Source organism: Panulirus ornatus, chromosome 5, assembly GCF_036320965.1.
Source record: "Panulirus ornatus isolate Po-2019 chromosome 5, ASM3632096v1, whole genome shotgun sequence".
Taxonomy (NCBI): domain Eukaryota; kingdom Metazoa; phylum Arthropoda; class Malacostraca; order Decapoda; family Palinuridae; genus Panulirus; species Panulirus ornatus.
Genome location: NC_092228.1, coordinates 28511884 through 28524997, shown reverse-complemented (window position 1 = coordinate 28524997; position 13114 = coordinate 28511884). Strand labels below are relative to the sequence as shown.

Genomic DNA, 13114 nt, shown 5'->3' with positions numbered 1-13114 from the left:
TCCTATTCATCAATGACCCCTACACTTTTTCTCCTATTCATCAATGACCCCTACACTTTTTCTCCTATTCATCCACGATTTCCTTTCTTCAACAAATAGCCAAGTGCACTCATATGCTGATAACACTGATTCTTTCAAATCTTAAATTCTGCTCCTTCTCCTCTCTCTCTATCTACATCTTGTCTACACAGAACTTCCTCGATAAACTCAGACTTGGACAGGATATATCAATAGGGTAGAAAAAATCTGGTTAGTATGAATGTCTTCCAAGACCCAGTTTCTGCCCATCCCTCCAATGAAAATTCCTTACAACTTTCCTATCTCCTTTAATGGTTCTGTAATTCCACAACGAACTCAATGAACATACTTGATTCATGGTAACATCCACTTTATCTGGAAACCCAACAGTACAGAAATAGCTAAGTCTACCTCTTAGATACTGATAGTCCTGTACAGATGTCAAAATTTCTTTTCTTCCACACATTTGCTCTGTTTATACAGCAGACTGATCCATCCTTGTACGGTGTACTGCTCTCACTTCTGGGATGGTTCTAACTCTAAATCCTTAGATAAAAGAGCTGAGTCAAAAGTGGTCTGACTCTCCGAGGATACCTTCAAAAATTTGGCCTACTTGCCCTACACTGCTATGTAGGTTGACTTTCCCCTCTTCTACAGGTATTACTTTGCCTTTTGCTCCCAAGAGCTGGCTACTCGCACATCTCAGAAGTACCTGCATCACATGATTACTGTGTGGCTATTGGCAACTCAAGGGTGGGTCATTTTGATGACTACTTTTTTCCCAACACATCGAAGCTTTGGAACTCTCTACCCTCTCATAACTTTCCCATTAACTATGACATTTTTCTCTTCCTATAGAATTTACAAATACTTTCTCTTGTCTCTTCTTTTCCCTTCCATTAACCTCTCTATATTTCAATTAAGGCCCAACCTTGGTGTGTACTTTTGTGCCAGTTTATCTGTATACTATTAACATTGAAACAACTGAAAACATGTCCACTATTATATGTTCCAATTTAGTGGTTTGGAATCAAAGCTTGTTTTCCTTCAAACAGGTTGTGATCAGAGTATAGGATGTTTGAGATGGTAATAAAACATCTAAGGTCCACATTCTCTGCAAAGAATAAGTCCAGTAAGTTATTTCTTCTGATTGGTTTTGTTACTAGATGGCTAGAGAACTTTTTACATTGTTTGAATAAATCTCCTTTTCCAGATGAATATCTGAACTGCTTCCAGAGTCAGCATTTTCGGCTATGATGTTATTTCCTGTCTGTCGCCATTAAGTGTGGGGCAGGGTGAAGTCTCCTAAGACAAGTATATTTGGGAATTGGGTTTCTGAGGTCAAGATACGATTCTAAGTTTCTTATTTGTTCCATAAATTCTTGAGGTCTTGTATTTGATGGTCTATATATCAATGAAATAATCAGGTTTGAGTTTTCAACCTTGAAAATGAAAGCTTCTACTACATCACTGGATGAGTTCAAGAGTTCAGCTGTATTCACACTGTACTCACATATTCACGATAAAATGAACTGATAAGCAATAATCAACTGCCCTCCCAACCCAGTCTTAAGCACTACTCCACCAGACACATAGCCATCTGAAACTATATTCCCCAGAAATATGCAAGTTACACCTTCCCATCTACAGTGTGGACATTACTCAGCACTACAGCATTACAAGCATCAATATGGCATATTACAAGATTCTTATGGCTCGGATGTAACTACCATATTACAAGATTCATATTGCTCGGATGTAACTACTATATTACAAGATTCTTATGAATCGGATGTAACTACCATACAGAAGACATTAAACATTTACACCTCAATTATCTTGCACACCTCACACAAATATAAATAAAACACCGAACTCCTTGACCTATATTCCTACCTGGTGCATGTGATTGGCCTTCTTCAGCACGATGAGCTCCAGAAACAGGAAGATAAACTATGGTATCAAGATGTTGTGCAATATGCACTTGATCAAAGCAGAGTGAAAGGTAAATGACAAAAAAGAAAGCTTAAAATAGTTACCAGACAATCTGATACTCAGCCTTGCTGATAGTTGCGTGCATCCGCTTATCAAGCTGTGCATAGAAAGTTGGTAAACATTCTGCCCTGAATGTTAGAGGGTACAGTTTCATTACGAACCAAAAACTTTGACATTACTTACTATCTGCCATCCTGAAAAGATCTAACAAGATAATCTTTTTTAGTTTCAATCTTGACAGAGTCTTGTGATGTAGGGGCAACAACTAGTCCCGGGAACCAATTATCCTTCTGTTTTTTCTTGTCCCCAAGTTCAACACACACAACCTTTCCAATGTCAGATTCCCACTCTTCTCGACGAGAACGATGCCGCTTATGTACATCATCGTCATCGTCACCAGACTCATCACCTTCCCTAAAAAATAAATATTTGTTCACTAAAAGTAGTATCACATAAGAAATAATACTAACAGCACAAACTAGAAAATAGCAAGTTGATTACTAAGTACAAAATGGACAAAGTTTCATGTGTCAAGAAAACTATGTAAGAAAATACAACATACTGGTGACCTTTTTTTGTCACTTTACTCATCCTATCCCATAAACATACAATACATCCACACAATGGATTAAATACAAAATGCGTAAACCACACATATAAATATGGCTGTTAAGAATAGCTTAGACTCAGTACCTGGTGTTATATTCCAAGCTCTCTCCATCAGTTATAGGAATACAACTGATGTATTTTTCTATCTGCTCTATCTGTATCTCTGATGCCTGTTCCCATCAAGAGATGCTCACAGCAAAAGAGTCTACATTTATCCATGTCCTTACATGCCTCCCTTGTATACATCGTTCCAGTATTCCTCTACCCTATCTGCCCATGTCACATGTGGTCTTCCTCTAACACTAACCCCTTTTGATGTGCTATCATACACTCTCCCTGTAAATTTCCAGTCTTGCATTCTTTCCACAAGCCCCAACCACCTCCAAGTTTAACGTTTCACCCAATCTACCACTCCACAACTCATTTCCTTTGCATTCCCTGTCATACCACATCTGTCAATACACCCCTTTATTCATTTTTTCATTCCATCTAGTCACACCACATGCTCTTCTCAAATAGCTCATTCCCACAGCCTGGATTCTTGACCTACGTGACTCATTCAATGTCCATGTTATGGCTGCACAGGTCAAGGTTACGAGGATTATGCTGTTCCTTAATCTTCTCTTCACTTCCATACTTACACCTCTACCCTTAATTATTCAACGAAGGGACCCAATGACTCTTCTACTCTGTACTGTTCTCTCCCTTATCTCTCCTTCCATATTACTAAACTTACCCAAGGCATCTCTTGAATATTTAATTTGTCTCACCTCTTCCAGTCTTTCTCCAACCATAACCAAGACACAATTTTGTATGCTTTCTTCTTTCACTCTATATGGTGTTACAAAATCTATACTTTCACTCTGTTTCCTTTAAAACACCATTACTTTACTTTTACTTGTATTTACCTTCAATCACCCATACTTATAAACATCATAAAACACACTTACAACCTTCTGCAACACATACACACTCTCAGCAAACAACACAGCATCATCCACAAACAAGCTTGCTGCTAGCCACCATATCTCTCCACCACACTCCATCTCTGCACCCCTTTTCCCCAGCTTTGCTTTCATCACCTTTATCACTGGTGACTGAGCTTGATAAAGTGTGTGAAAGAAGAAAGCTGATAGTATATGTGAATAAGAGCAAGGTTATTAGGTTCGGTGCATATGCACCTGGGCATGAGAAGAAAGATCATGAGAGGCAAGTGATTTGAGAGCAGCTGAGTGAGTGTGTTAGTAGTCTTGATGCATGAGACCGGGTTAAAGTGATGGGAGATTTGAATGCAAAGGTGAGTAATGTGGCAGTTGAGGGAATAATTGGTGTACATGGGGTGTTCAGTGTTGTAAATGGAAATGGTGAAGAGCTTGTAGATTTATGTGCTGAAAAAGGACTGGTGATTGGGAATACCTGGTTTAAAAAGAGAGATATTCATAAGTATACGTTGTAAGTAGGAGAGATGGCCAGAGAGCATTATTGGATTAGGTATTAATTGATAGGCGCGCGAAAGAAAGACTTTTGGATGTTAATGTGCTGAGAGGTGCAACTGGAGGGATGTCTGATCATTATCTTGTGGAGGTGAAGGTGAAGAATTGTAGAGGTTTTCAGAAAAGAAGAGAGTATGTTGGGGTGAAGAGAGTGGTGAGAGTAAGTGAGCTTGGGAAGGAGACTTGTGTGAGGAAGTACCAGGAGAGACTGACTACAGAATGGAAAAAGGTGAGATAGGACATAAGGGGAGTGGGGGAGAAATGGGATGTATTTAGGGAAGCAGTGATGGCTTGCGCAAAAGATGCTTGTGGTATGAGAAGCGTGGAAGGTGGGCAGATTAGAAAGGGTAGCGAGTAGTGGGATGAAGAAGTAAGATTAGTAGTGAAAGAGAAGAGAGAGGCATTTGGGCAATTTTTGCAGGGAAATAATGCAAATGAGTGGGAGATGTATAAAAGAAAGAGGCAGGAGGTCAAGAGAAAGGTGCAAGAGGTGAAAAAGAGGGCAAATGAGAGTTGGGGTGAGAGAGTATCACTGGTTCTTAGTAAATGTTGGTTTGTGGCAGGGGTGTGTGATGTCTCCATGGTTGTTTAATTTGTTTATGGATGGGGTTGTTAGGAAGGTGAATGCAAGAGTTTTGGAAAGAGGGGCAAGTATGCAGTCTGTTGTGGATGAGAGAGCTCGGGAAGCGAGTCAGTTGTTGTTCGCTGATGATACAGCCCTGGTGGCTGATTCAGGTGAGACACTGCAGAAGCTGGTGACTGAGTTTGGTAAAGTGTGTGAAAGAAGAAAGCTGAGAGTAAATATGAATAAGAGCAAGGTTATTAGGGTTAAGGGACAAGTCAATTGGGAGGTAAGTTTGAATGGAGAAAAACTGGAGGAAGTGAAGTGCTTTAGATACTGAGAGTGGATTTGGCAGCGGATAGAGCCATGGAAGCGGAAGTGAATCATAAGTTGGGGAAGGGGGCGAAAGTTCTAGGAGCGTTGAAGAATGTGTGGAAGTTGAGAACTTTATCTTGGAAAGCAAAAATGGGTATGTTTGAAGGAATAGTGGTTCCAACAGTGTTATATGGTTGCGAGGCATGGGCTATAGATAGAGTTGTGTAGAGGAGGATGGATGTTCTGGAAATGAGATGTTTGAGGACAATATGTGGTGTAAGGTGGTTTGATTAAGCAAGTAATGAAAGGGTAAGAGAGATGTGTGATAATAAAAAGTGTGGTTGAGAGAGCAGAAGAGGGTGTTTTGAAATGGTGAAGAAAGATTGTGGAAAGTGAGGAAAGATTGACCAAGAGGATATATGTGTCAGAGGTAGAGGGAATGAGACGTGGGAGACCAAATTGGAGGTGGAAAGATGGAATGAAAAAGATTTTCAGTGATCGGGGCCTGAACATGCAGGAGGGTGAAAGGCGTGCAAGAAATAGAGTGAACTGGAACGATGTGGTATACTGGGGTCGACGTGCTGTCAATGGATTGAACCAGGGCATGTGAAGCGTCTGGGATAAACCATGGAAAGTTCTGTGGGGCCTGGATGTGGAAAGGGAGCTGTGGTTTCGGTGCATTAGACATGACAGCTAGAGACTGAGTGTGAACGAATGTGGCCTTTGTTGTCTTTTCCTAACGCTACTTCGCACACATGCAGGGGGAGGGGGTTGTCATTTCATGTGTGGCGGGGTGGCGACAGGAATGAATAAAGACAGCAAGTATGAATTATGTACATGTGTATATATGTCTGTGTGTGTATATATATGTATATGTTGAGATGTATAGGTATGTATATGTGCATGTGTGGACGTGTATGTACATACATGTGTATGGGGATGGGTTGGGCCATTCTTTCGTCTGTTTCCTTGCGCTAACTTGCTAAAGCGGGAAACAGTGACAAAGTATAAAAAAAATAATAATAATAATAATAATAATAAAAATATCAAAAAGCCACTGTGACATCACACAGCCCTGCCTCACACCTACATGTATCCCAAAACTTTCGCTCAACTCTCCATCCACTTTTAGACACATTTGCTCCTCCATAGAAGGATTTCTCACCATCCAAAAGTTGTCCCCCTACCCCATATATCCTTAACGCATCCCATAAAACTTCTTACCTTTTGAATCTTTAAGACAAAAATCTGATCCACACAACCCTTACCTTTCGTAAAACCCCCTTGCTCTTCACTTATTCTGCGTTCAGTCACTTCCATCACTCTATTAATCAACATTCTTGTATACAGTTTTCCTGGTACACTTAACAGCATTATTCCCCTATAATTGCTACATACATCCCTAGCACCTTACCCCTTGAATAAAGGAATGATGACAGCTTTCACCCAATCCTCAGGCACAACCTTCTGTTTCCGTGCTAAATTACATATAAGATGCATCCACTCTATCACACTTTCTCCTCCATACTACAGCATTTCAGCCGTAATCCCACCCACTACTGGTGTCTTTCTACCCTCAGCCTCTTTATTGCCCTTCTTTCCTCCCTTTTTGCTCTAGGCCCCTTCACTTGTATACTCTTCCTTCCCTCCTCCATACCCAAGCATGTAACAACTGCTGCCTCCCCTTCTCCCAAATTCATTAGTTTTTCAAAATACTCTTTCCATCTTCCTTTCACTTCCTCCTTTACATTCAGCAACTCCCCTTCCTTACTTCTCACATTAACATTTCCACCCTTACATCCACCTCTTTCCTTTTTCACCTCCTTCCAGTACAGTTTCTTATTATCTAAAAAACATTCTTCCAAAATCTTCATCTATTCTCTCCTTGCTTTCCTCTACTACCTTCTTCACATTCCACTTCTGTATTCTATATTCTATCCTGATCCCTCATTGAACTTCCACTGGTACATTCCTTTCAAGCAATCCAACATATCCCTTCTTCTTCTCCTCCACAGCATATCTAATCTCTTCTTTCCACCATGCACTGTCCTTTTTATTCCTGTATCTCACACCCTTGTATCCAACTACTAATTCCGCAACCTTTAACAGTATTTCTCTAAACATTTCAAAACAATTCATTCACTGTATCCCTACATTTGTTGAACTTCCATCCAAGCTTTCAGTTATCTTCCTTTCATACTCCTCCCTGCATATTTTCTGATTCATCTTCTTGCTCGCTAACACTTTTACCTCTCCATTCTTGTTTACACCATACCTCCACTTCCCTCTGATGCTCATCCTCACAAGAACTATGAAATGGTCAGTCTCTCCAAAGAATTCCCTTTCAACTTTAGCATCTAGCCCAGCCTTTCTCAATCTTTAATTCACTGCCACATAATCAATCCAAGCCTTTAGCTCTTCTCTTCCATCATCTGGGAATCATCTTGTGCTAAAAATGGTGTTTGCAAGGAATAAACCCCTCTCAGCAAGAACATCCTTAAGATAACTTCCATTCTCATTTACTCATTCACTTAAGTTTATATTCTTCTGCCAGGCCACAAGCACCTGGAAATAGAGTATATAAATTCTGTACATCATACACAAGAGTAGATCTGCAGAAAAAAGCTGTTGTTTGTGTGCACCTTTTACATCACCCTGCATGGCCTCTGAGGTGCTCAGTACAGCATTAATAACCATTATGAGCCATACAGGAACATGTTACAAAAGGTGTAAATTAGTACTTCCTTAGTATAAGAGTGGTAGATGAAAGGAAAACACCATACATAAATTCTATGAAGTTGTATGATAAGTCAAAAATGTTCAAGGGATGTGACCCTACAAGAGTAAAATCCCTTCACACTTCAATATGAATAATCATATCTATCTTGGGTTGGGCCTCCATAAATTAGAATCCTAGGTGTGACAGTCATCCTGCACCTAACCCAGGAGTTCATCCAACCCCCAAAGCTGGTCAATAAATGGATAACTCACCTAGGTGGGAGTAGATAGGATTTTTTCACAATTGTTTGCAATTTCTCGGCTCAGCAAAGTAGCACCAGGAACAAATAAAATAGCCTCATTTGCTCTCCTTCACTCTCTAGCTACATCAATTTTTTTTCCCCAGCATTTCCTAACTCAGTAAGGTAAAATCAGGATGATGATTCAACCTTAAAACACATACATAAAATCTATTAAATAATTCAAGGGCCATTTCCCTAGGGTCGGAAAGTAAAAAAATATTCTGCCTCCAAATTCCCTGAGTTTATGTGTAAAAGGTGTCTAAGAGGGGTGGGAGGAGGGGCTGGTACCAGCCTCCTAGTATTTCAATTTGTAAAAGATGGAACAGAAGGATCATAACAAGGAGTACTCATCACATTCGAAGGATTAGATTGAGGTATCTCAATGTGCGTGACTGTAATCATGATGAGATGAAAAAATCAGCAGTATATTTAAAGAAAGAAACCTGGATCTTCTGGATCTGACTAAACAAAGCTCAAGGGTAAAGGGGGAAAGTGGTTTGGAAATGTCTAAGAGGTAAAGTCAGAGGATGGTGTGAGGGCAAGAGATAAGGAAGTAGAAATACTACTCAAGCACTGCAATGCTGGCTTAGTGAGCCAGCACTTCAGTGGTTGTCAAGTTGCACTCATCTAACCCAGGTAGTTGTCATTTCTTTCTGCCTTACCTACACATGGACGACTGACATTCTCACATGGACTACTTTCTTTCTGTCCACAAACATACAATCTCTCCTTTTCACACATAACACTTAACAGCTCATCCTTCAAGAGTCTAGATTTTCCAGGGGAACATTTAGGCAAGAGCAATAGGTAGAAACATTAGGCAGAAGTAGTATATAGGAACATTTGGCAGGAGCATTAGGTGGAAGTAGTCAGTAGGAGCATTAGGAAGGAGCCCCTGCAAACACAGCTCTAGACTTGTCCTCTGCCAGTGGTCTGTTAAGGGTGAGGCACTCTATTGCCATGGCCATCCCTCTGAGGGAGTTCCTGAAGGGAACAGGCATCAGAGATATAGCTAGATGGATAAACAGATATAAAGGCATGCTGTAGGCAGCCATCGACCAGGGAGGTATATTACCAGTAATATCTGCCTGGATATCAGGAGGGTTAGCCATAGCTGCATAGTATGCCAGCACTTCAGTGGTTGTCAAAGTTGCACTCCTCTGACCCAGGTAGCCGTCTTTTCTTTCTGTCTCACCCACAAGTGTACAGCTGAAATATCATCCACAAACATACAATCTCTCCTTGTAACACATGGCACTTGACAACACTTAACTCACACAACTCATACTTCATAACTCAAGGTTTCCCGCAGTGAGTGCTCTGTGTTTGCCATGCCTTTTGGCAAAATGGTAGGGCAACAGACAGTAGTAGTAGATTGGGACATCAGACTAGAGCATGAGGTGGAAGTCATAGGTAGGAACACTTAGCTGTCAGCATTAGGTTGGAATATTAAGTTGGAACATTAGGCAGAAGTAGTCAAAAGGAACTTTAGATATGAGCTTCTGACTACACTGCACTACAGACGTCCTCTGCCAGTGGCCTGTTAACGGTAAGGCACTAAAAGGCAAAGACGATGCACTGGAGTAGATGCACTGGAGTCACAAGTAATGGAGACTCTTTTGCTGTGGCCACCCCCTAGAGGGAGTTCCTAAAGGGAATGGGCATCAGAGATATATAGACAGATAATTAGACAGTTAAACTATGGGAAATGCTGTGGGCCTGGATGTGGATAGGAAGCTGTGACTTCAGTGCATTACACGTGACAGCCAGAGAATGGATGTGAGTGATTCTGGCCTATATTTGTCTGTTCCTGGTAATATCTTGCTAATGCTGGAAAGGATGTCCAGTATGAAAAGATAAAAGAGGTATATAGATATGAAGGTATGCTGAAATGGTTTGGATATATTGCACAAATGAGTGAAAAGAGTTTGACAAAGAGGATATATGAGTCACAAGAAGAGGGATGAAGAAGGGGCAAAACTAAATTGGAGATGAAAGGATGAATTGAATGAGATATTGAGAGCTTCGAGCCTGAATAAATAGGAAGGTGAAAGGTATACTCAAGATACAGTGAACTAAAGTGATGTGGTATTTAGGGTAGCAACGTGCTGTTAGTGGACTGGACTGGGGAAACCAAAGGAAGGTCTGTGGGACATGGTTGTGAATAAGGGGCTGTGATGTCAGTGCATTAAAGAAAAAGAAAAAATAAATGAGAAAACAGAGAAATACAAAGGGGCTGTCAAGCAAAGTAGATCCTCAGAAGGACTGGAGGTATGGCGTACAGGAACAGGGTAAGAATAGTGAATGGAAGAAACAGTCGACATGACAGTGTTTTAAAATGAAAAAAGTTGTAAAAGGAAAAAATGTTCCATACAAACATAGTGAGACTTCCTAAATTAAAGAAGCATCCGAGAGAGAGAGAGAGAGAGAGAGAGAGAGAGAGAGAGAGAGAGAGAGAGAGAGAGAGAGAGAGAGAGACAGAGAGAGATATGCAGAGACGAAGCAGGACTGATTAAACAAAAATCAGTAATGAACAACGGAAGTGGCGCACACTTTAAAAAAAAACCTATGGAAGCACAAAGAGCTAAAAGAGAAGGTCCACAAAAGGACAACAAAAATGGACAAGAAGTGGATAACAAAGAATGGACTAGAAGGTACAGTATAAGCATTGATATGTAGCAGCAGTAACATTCAAATACAATAGAGCATGGATCACAGCATAATAAACAAGGAAATGTAATTGAATTTGTTAGTTTTCTGCAAAAATATCATTCTACATCAATCTCATGACATGAATCACAGCATAACAAACATGGAAATGTACTTCACTTGTTCATTTTCAGCTCTAAAATAATTCTGCAGCAACCTATTTGATAACTTTATCAACTCCATTCTCAACTAACATTTGTAATAAAACTTATCGTGTTTAAAGCACTTTCGTAACTTACGGGTGTTGTCTAGATCGACGTCCTCGTCTGGCTCCCCCAACTGGTGTACCAAAGTGTTCTGGGTGTGTTAGAGGTAGTTGATCCAGAGTTTCACTCTCCGCAAAGTGACGACCACTTTTCAAACAAAGAGATGTTCGACGTAGCGTTGTGATGTCACCATCATCAAAAACTGTAAATATTGGATATCTATTACCTATCAATGAAAATATCACCATGAATCTATATCAGTGGAAAAGTTTCTTTAACAATCATATGCAATTCTCAAGCTCTTTACTCATGATACAATGGCAACCTTGTTCAAAAATGCAATCACAGCATCATTTCTGACATGAAATGCAAGGTCATTCAATGGTTTGGAACAAAATCCAAATATCAGCTTTGGTCATAATTTTTGGTCAACCACAAAAAACACTTACTAACACTTAATTTTAATTCATTACATGTTCACATATCTTTTCTTCATCAATGCTATACAAACTAACTCTTACTTCTTACACTTTTATCAAAAGTACTTTTTTATTATTATCATTTTGCTTTGTCGCTGTCTCTCGAGTTCGCAAGGTAGCGCAAGGAAACAGACGAAAGAATGGCCCAACCCACCCACATACACATGTATATACATACACGTCCACACACGCAAATACACATACCTATACATCTCAATGTATACATAAATATATACACACACAGACATATACATATATACACATGTACATAATTCATACTGTCTGCCTTTATTCATTCCCATCACCACCCCACCACAGATGAAATAACAACCCCCTTCCCCCGTATGTGCACAAAGTAGCGCTAGGAAAAGACAAGAAAGGCCACATTCGTTCACAATCAGTCTAGCTGTCATGTGACAATGCACCGAAACCGCAGCTCCCTTTCCACATCCAGGCCCCACAAAACTTTCCATGGTTTACCCCAGACGCTTCACATGCCCTGGTTCAATCCAGTGACAGCACGTTGACCCCGGTATACCACATCGATCAAATTCACTCTATTCCTTGCACGCCTTTCACCCTCCTGCATGTTCAGGCCCCGATCACTCAAAATCTTTTTCACACCATCTTTCCACCTCCAATTTGGTCTCCCACTTCTCCTTGTTCCCTCCACCTCTGACACATATATCCTCTTGGTCAATCTTTCCTCACTCTTTCTCTCCATGTGACCAAACCATTTCAAAACACCCTCTTCCGCTCTCTCAGCCACACTCTTTTTATTACCATACATCTCTCTTACCCTTACATTACTTACTTGATCAAACCACCTCACACCACATATTGTCCTCAAACATCTCATTTCCAGCACATCCACCCTCCTCCGCACAACTCTATCTATAGCCCATGCCTCGCAACCATATAACACTGTTGGAACCACTATTTCTTCAAACATACCCATTTTTGCTTTCCAAGATAATGTTCTCGACTTCCACACATTCTTCAACGCTCCCAAAACTTTCACCCCCTCCCCCACCCTATGATTCACTTCCACTTCCATGGTTCCATCCACTGCCAAATCCACTCCCAGATATCTAAAACACTTTACTTCCTCCAGTTTTTCTCCATTCAAACTTCCCTCCCAATTGACTTGTCCCTCAACCCTACTGTACCTAATGACCTTGCTCTTATTCACATTTACTCTCAGCTTTCTTCTTTCACACACTACTAAAATCTGTCACCAGCTTCTGCAGTTTCTCACACGAATCAGCCATCAGCACTGTATCATCAGTGAACAACAACTGACTCACTTCCCAAGCTCTCTCATCCACAACAGACTGCATACTTGCCCCTCTTTCCAAAACTCTTGCATTCACCTCCCTAACAACCCCATCCATAAACAAATTAAACAACCATGGAGACATCATCCACCCCTGCCACAAACCTACATTCACTGAGAACCAATCACTTTCCTCTCTTCCTACACGTACACATGCCTTACATCCTCGATAAAAACTTTTCACTGCTTCTAACAACTTGCCTCCCACACTATACATTCTTAATACCTTCCACAGAGCATCTCTATGAACTCTATCATATGCCTTCACCAGGTCCATAAATGCTACATACAAAACCATTTGCTTTTCTAAGTATTTCTAACATACATTCTTCAGAGCAAACACCTGATCCACACATCCTCTACCACTTCTGA

At 40.6% G+C, this 13114-nt stretch overlaps 1 protein-coding gene across 14 annotated transcripts in view; it reads right to left on the bottom strand.

Moving 5' to 3' along the window:
• The window catches only part of LOC139748644 (uncharacterized), a 321771-nt gene that overhangs the window by 226101 nt on the left and 82556 nt on the right, over positions 1–13114 (bottom strand). For all 14 annotated transcript variants that reach the window (XR_011712788.1, XR_011712787.1, XM_071661886.1 and 11 more), the window contains 2 exons: positions 10961–11129; positions 2197–2427 (listed from right to left, as the gene is read on the bottom strand). Coding sequence is in view for 12 of the 14 variants with exons in the window: in XM_071661886.1 (XP_071517987.1) it covers positions 2197–2427; positions 10961–11129 (400 nt within the window). In the remaining 2 variants the exon portion in view is untranslated. The remainder of the gene's footprint in view (positions 1–2196; positions 2428–10960; positions 11130–13114) is intronic.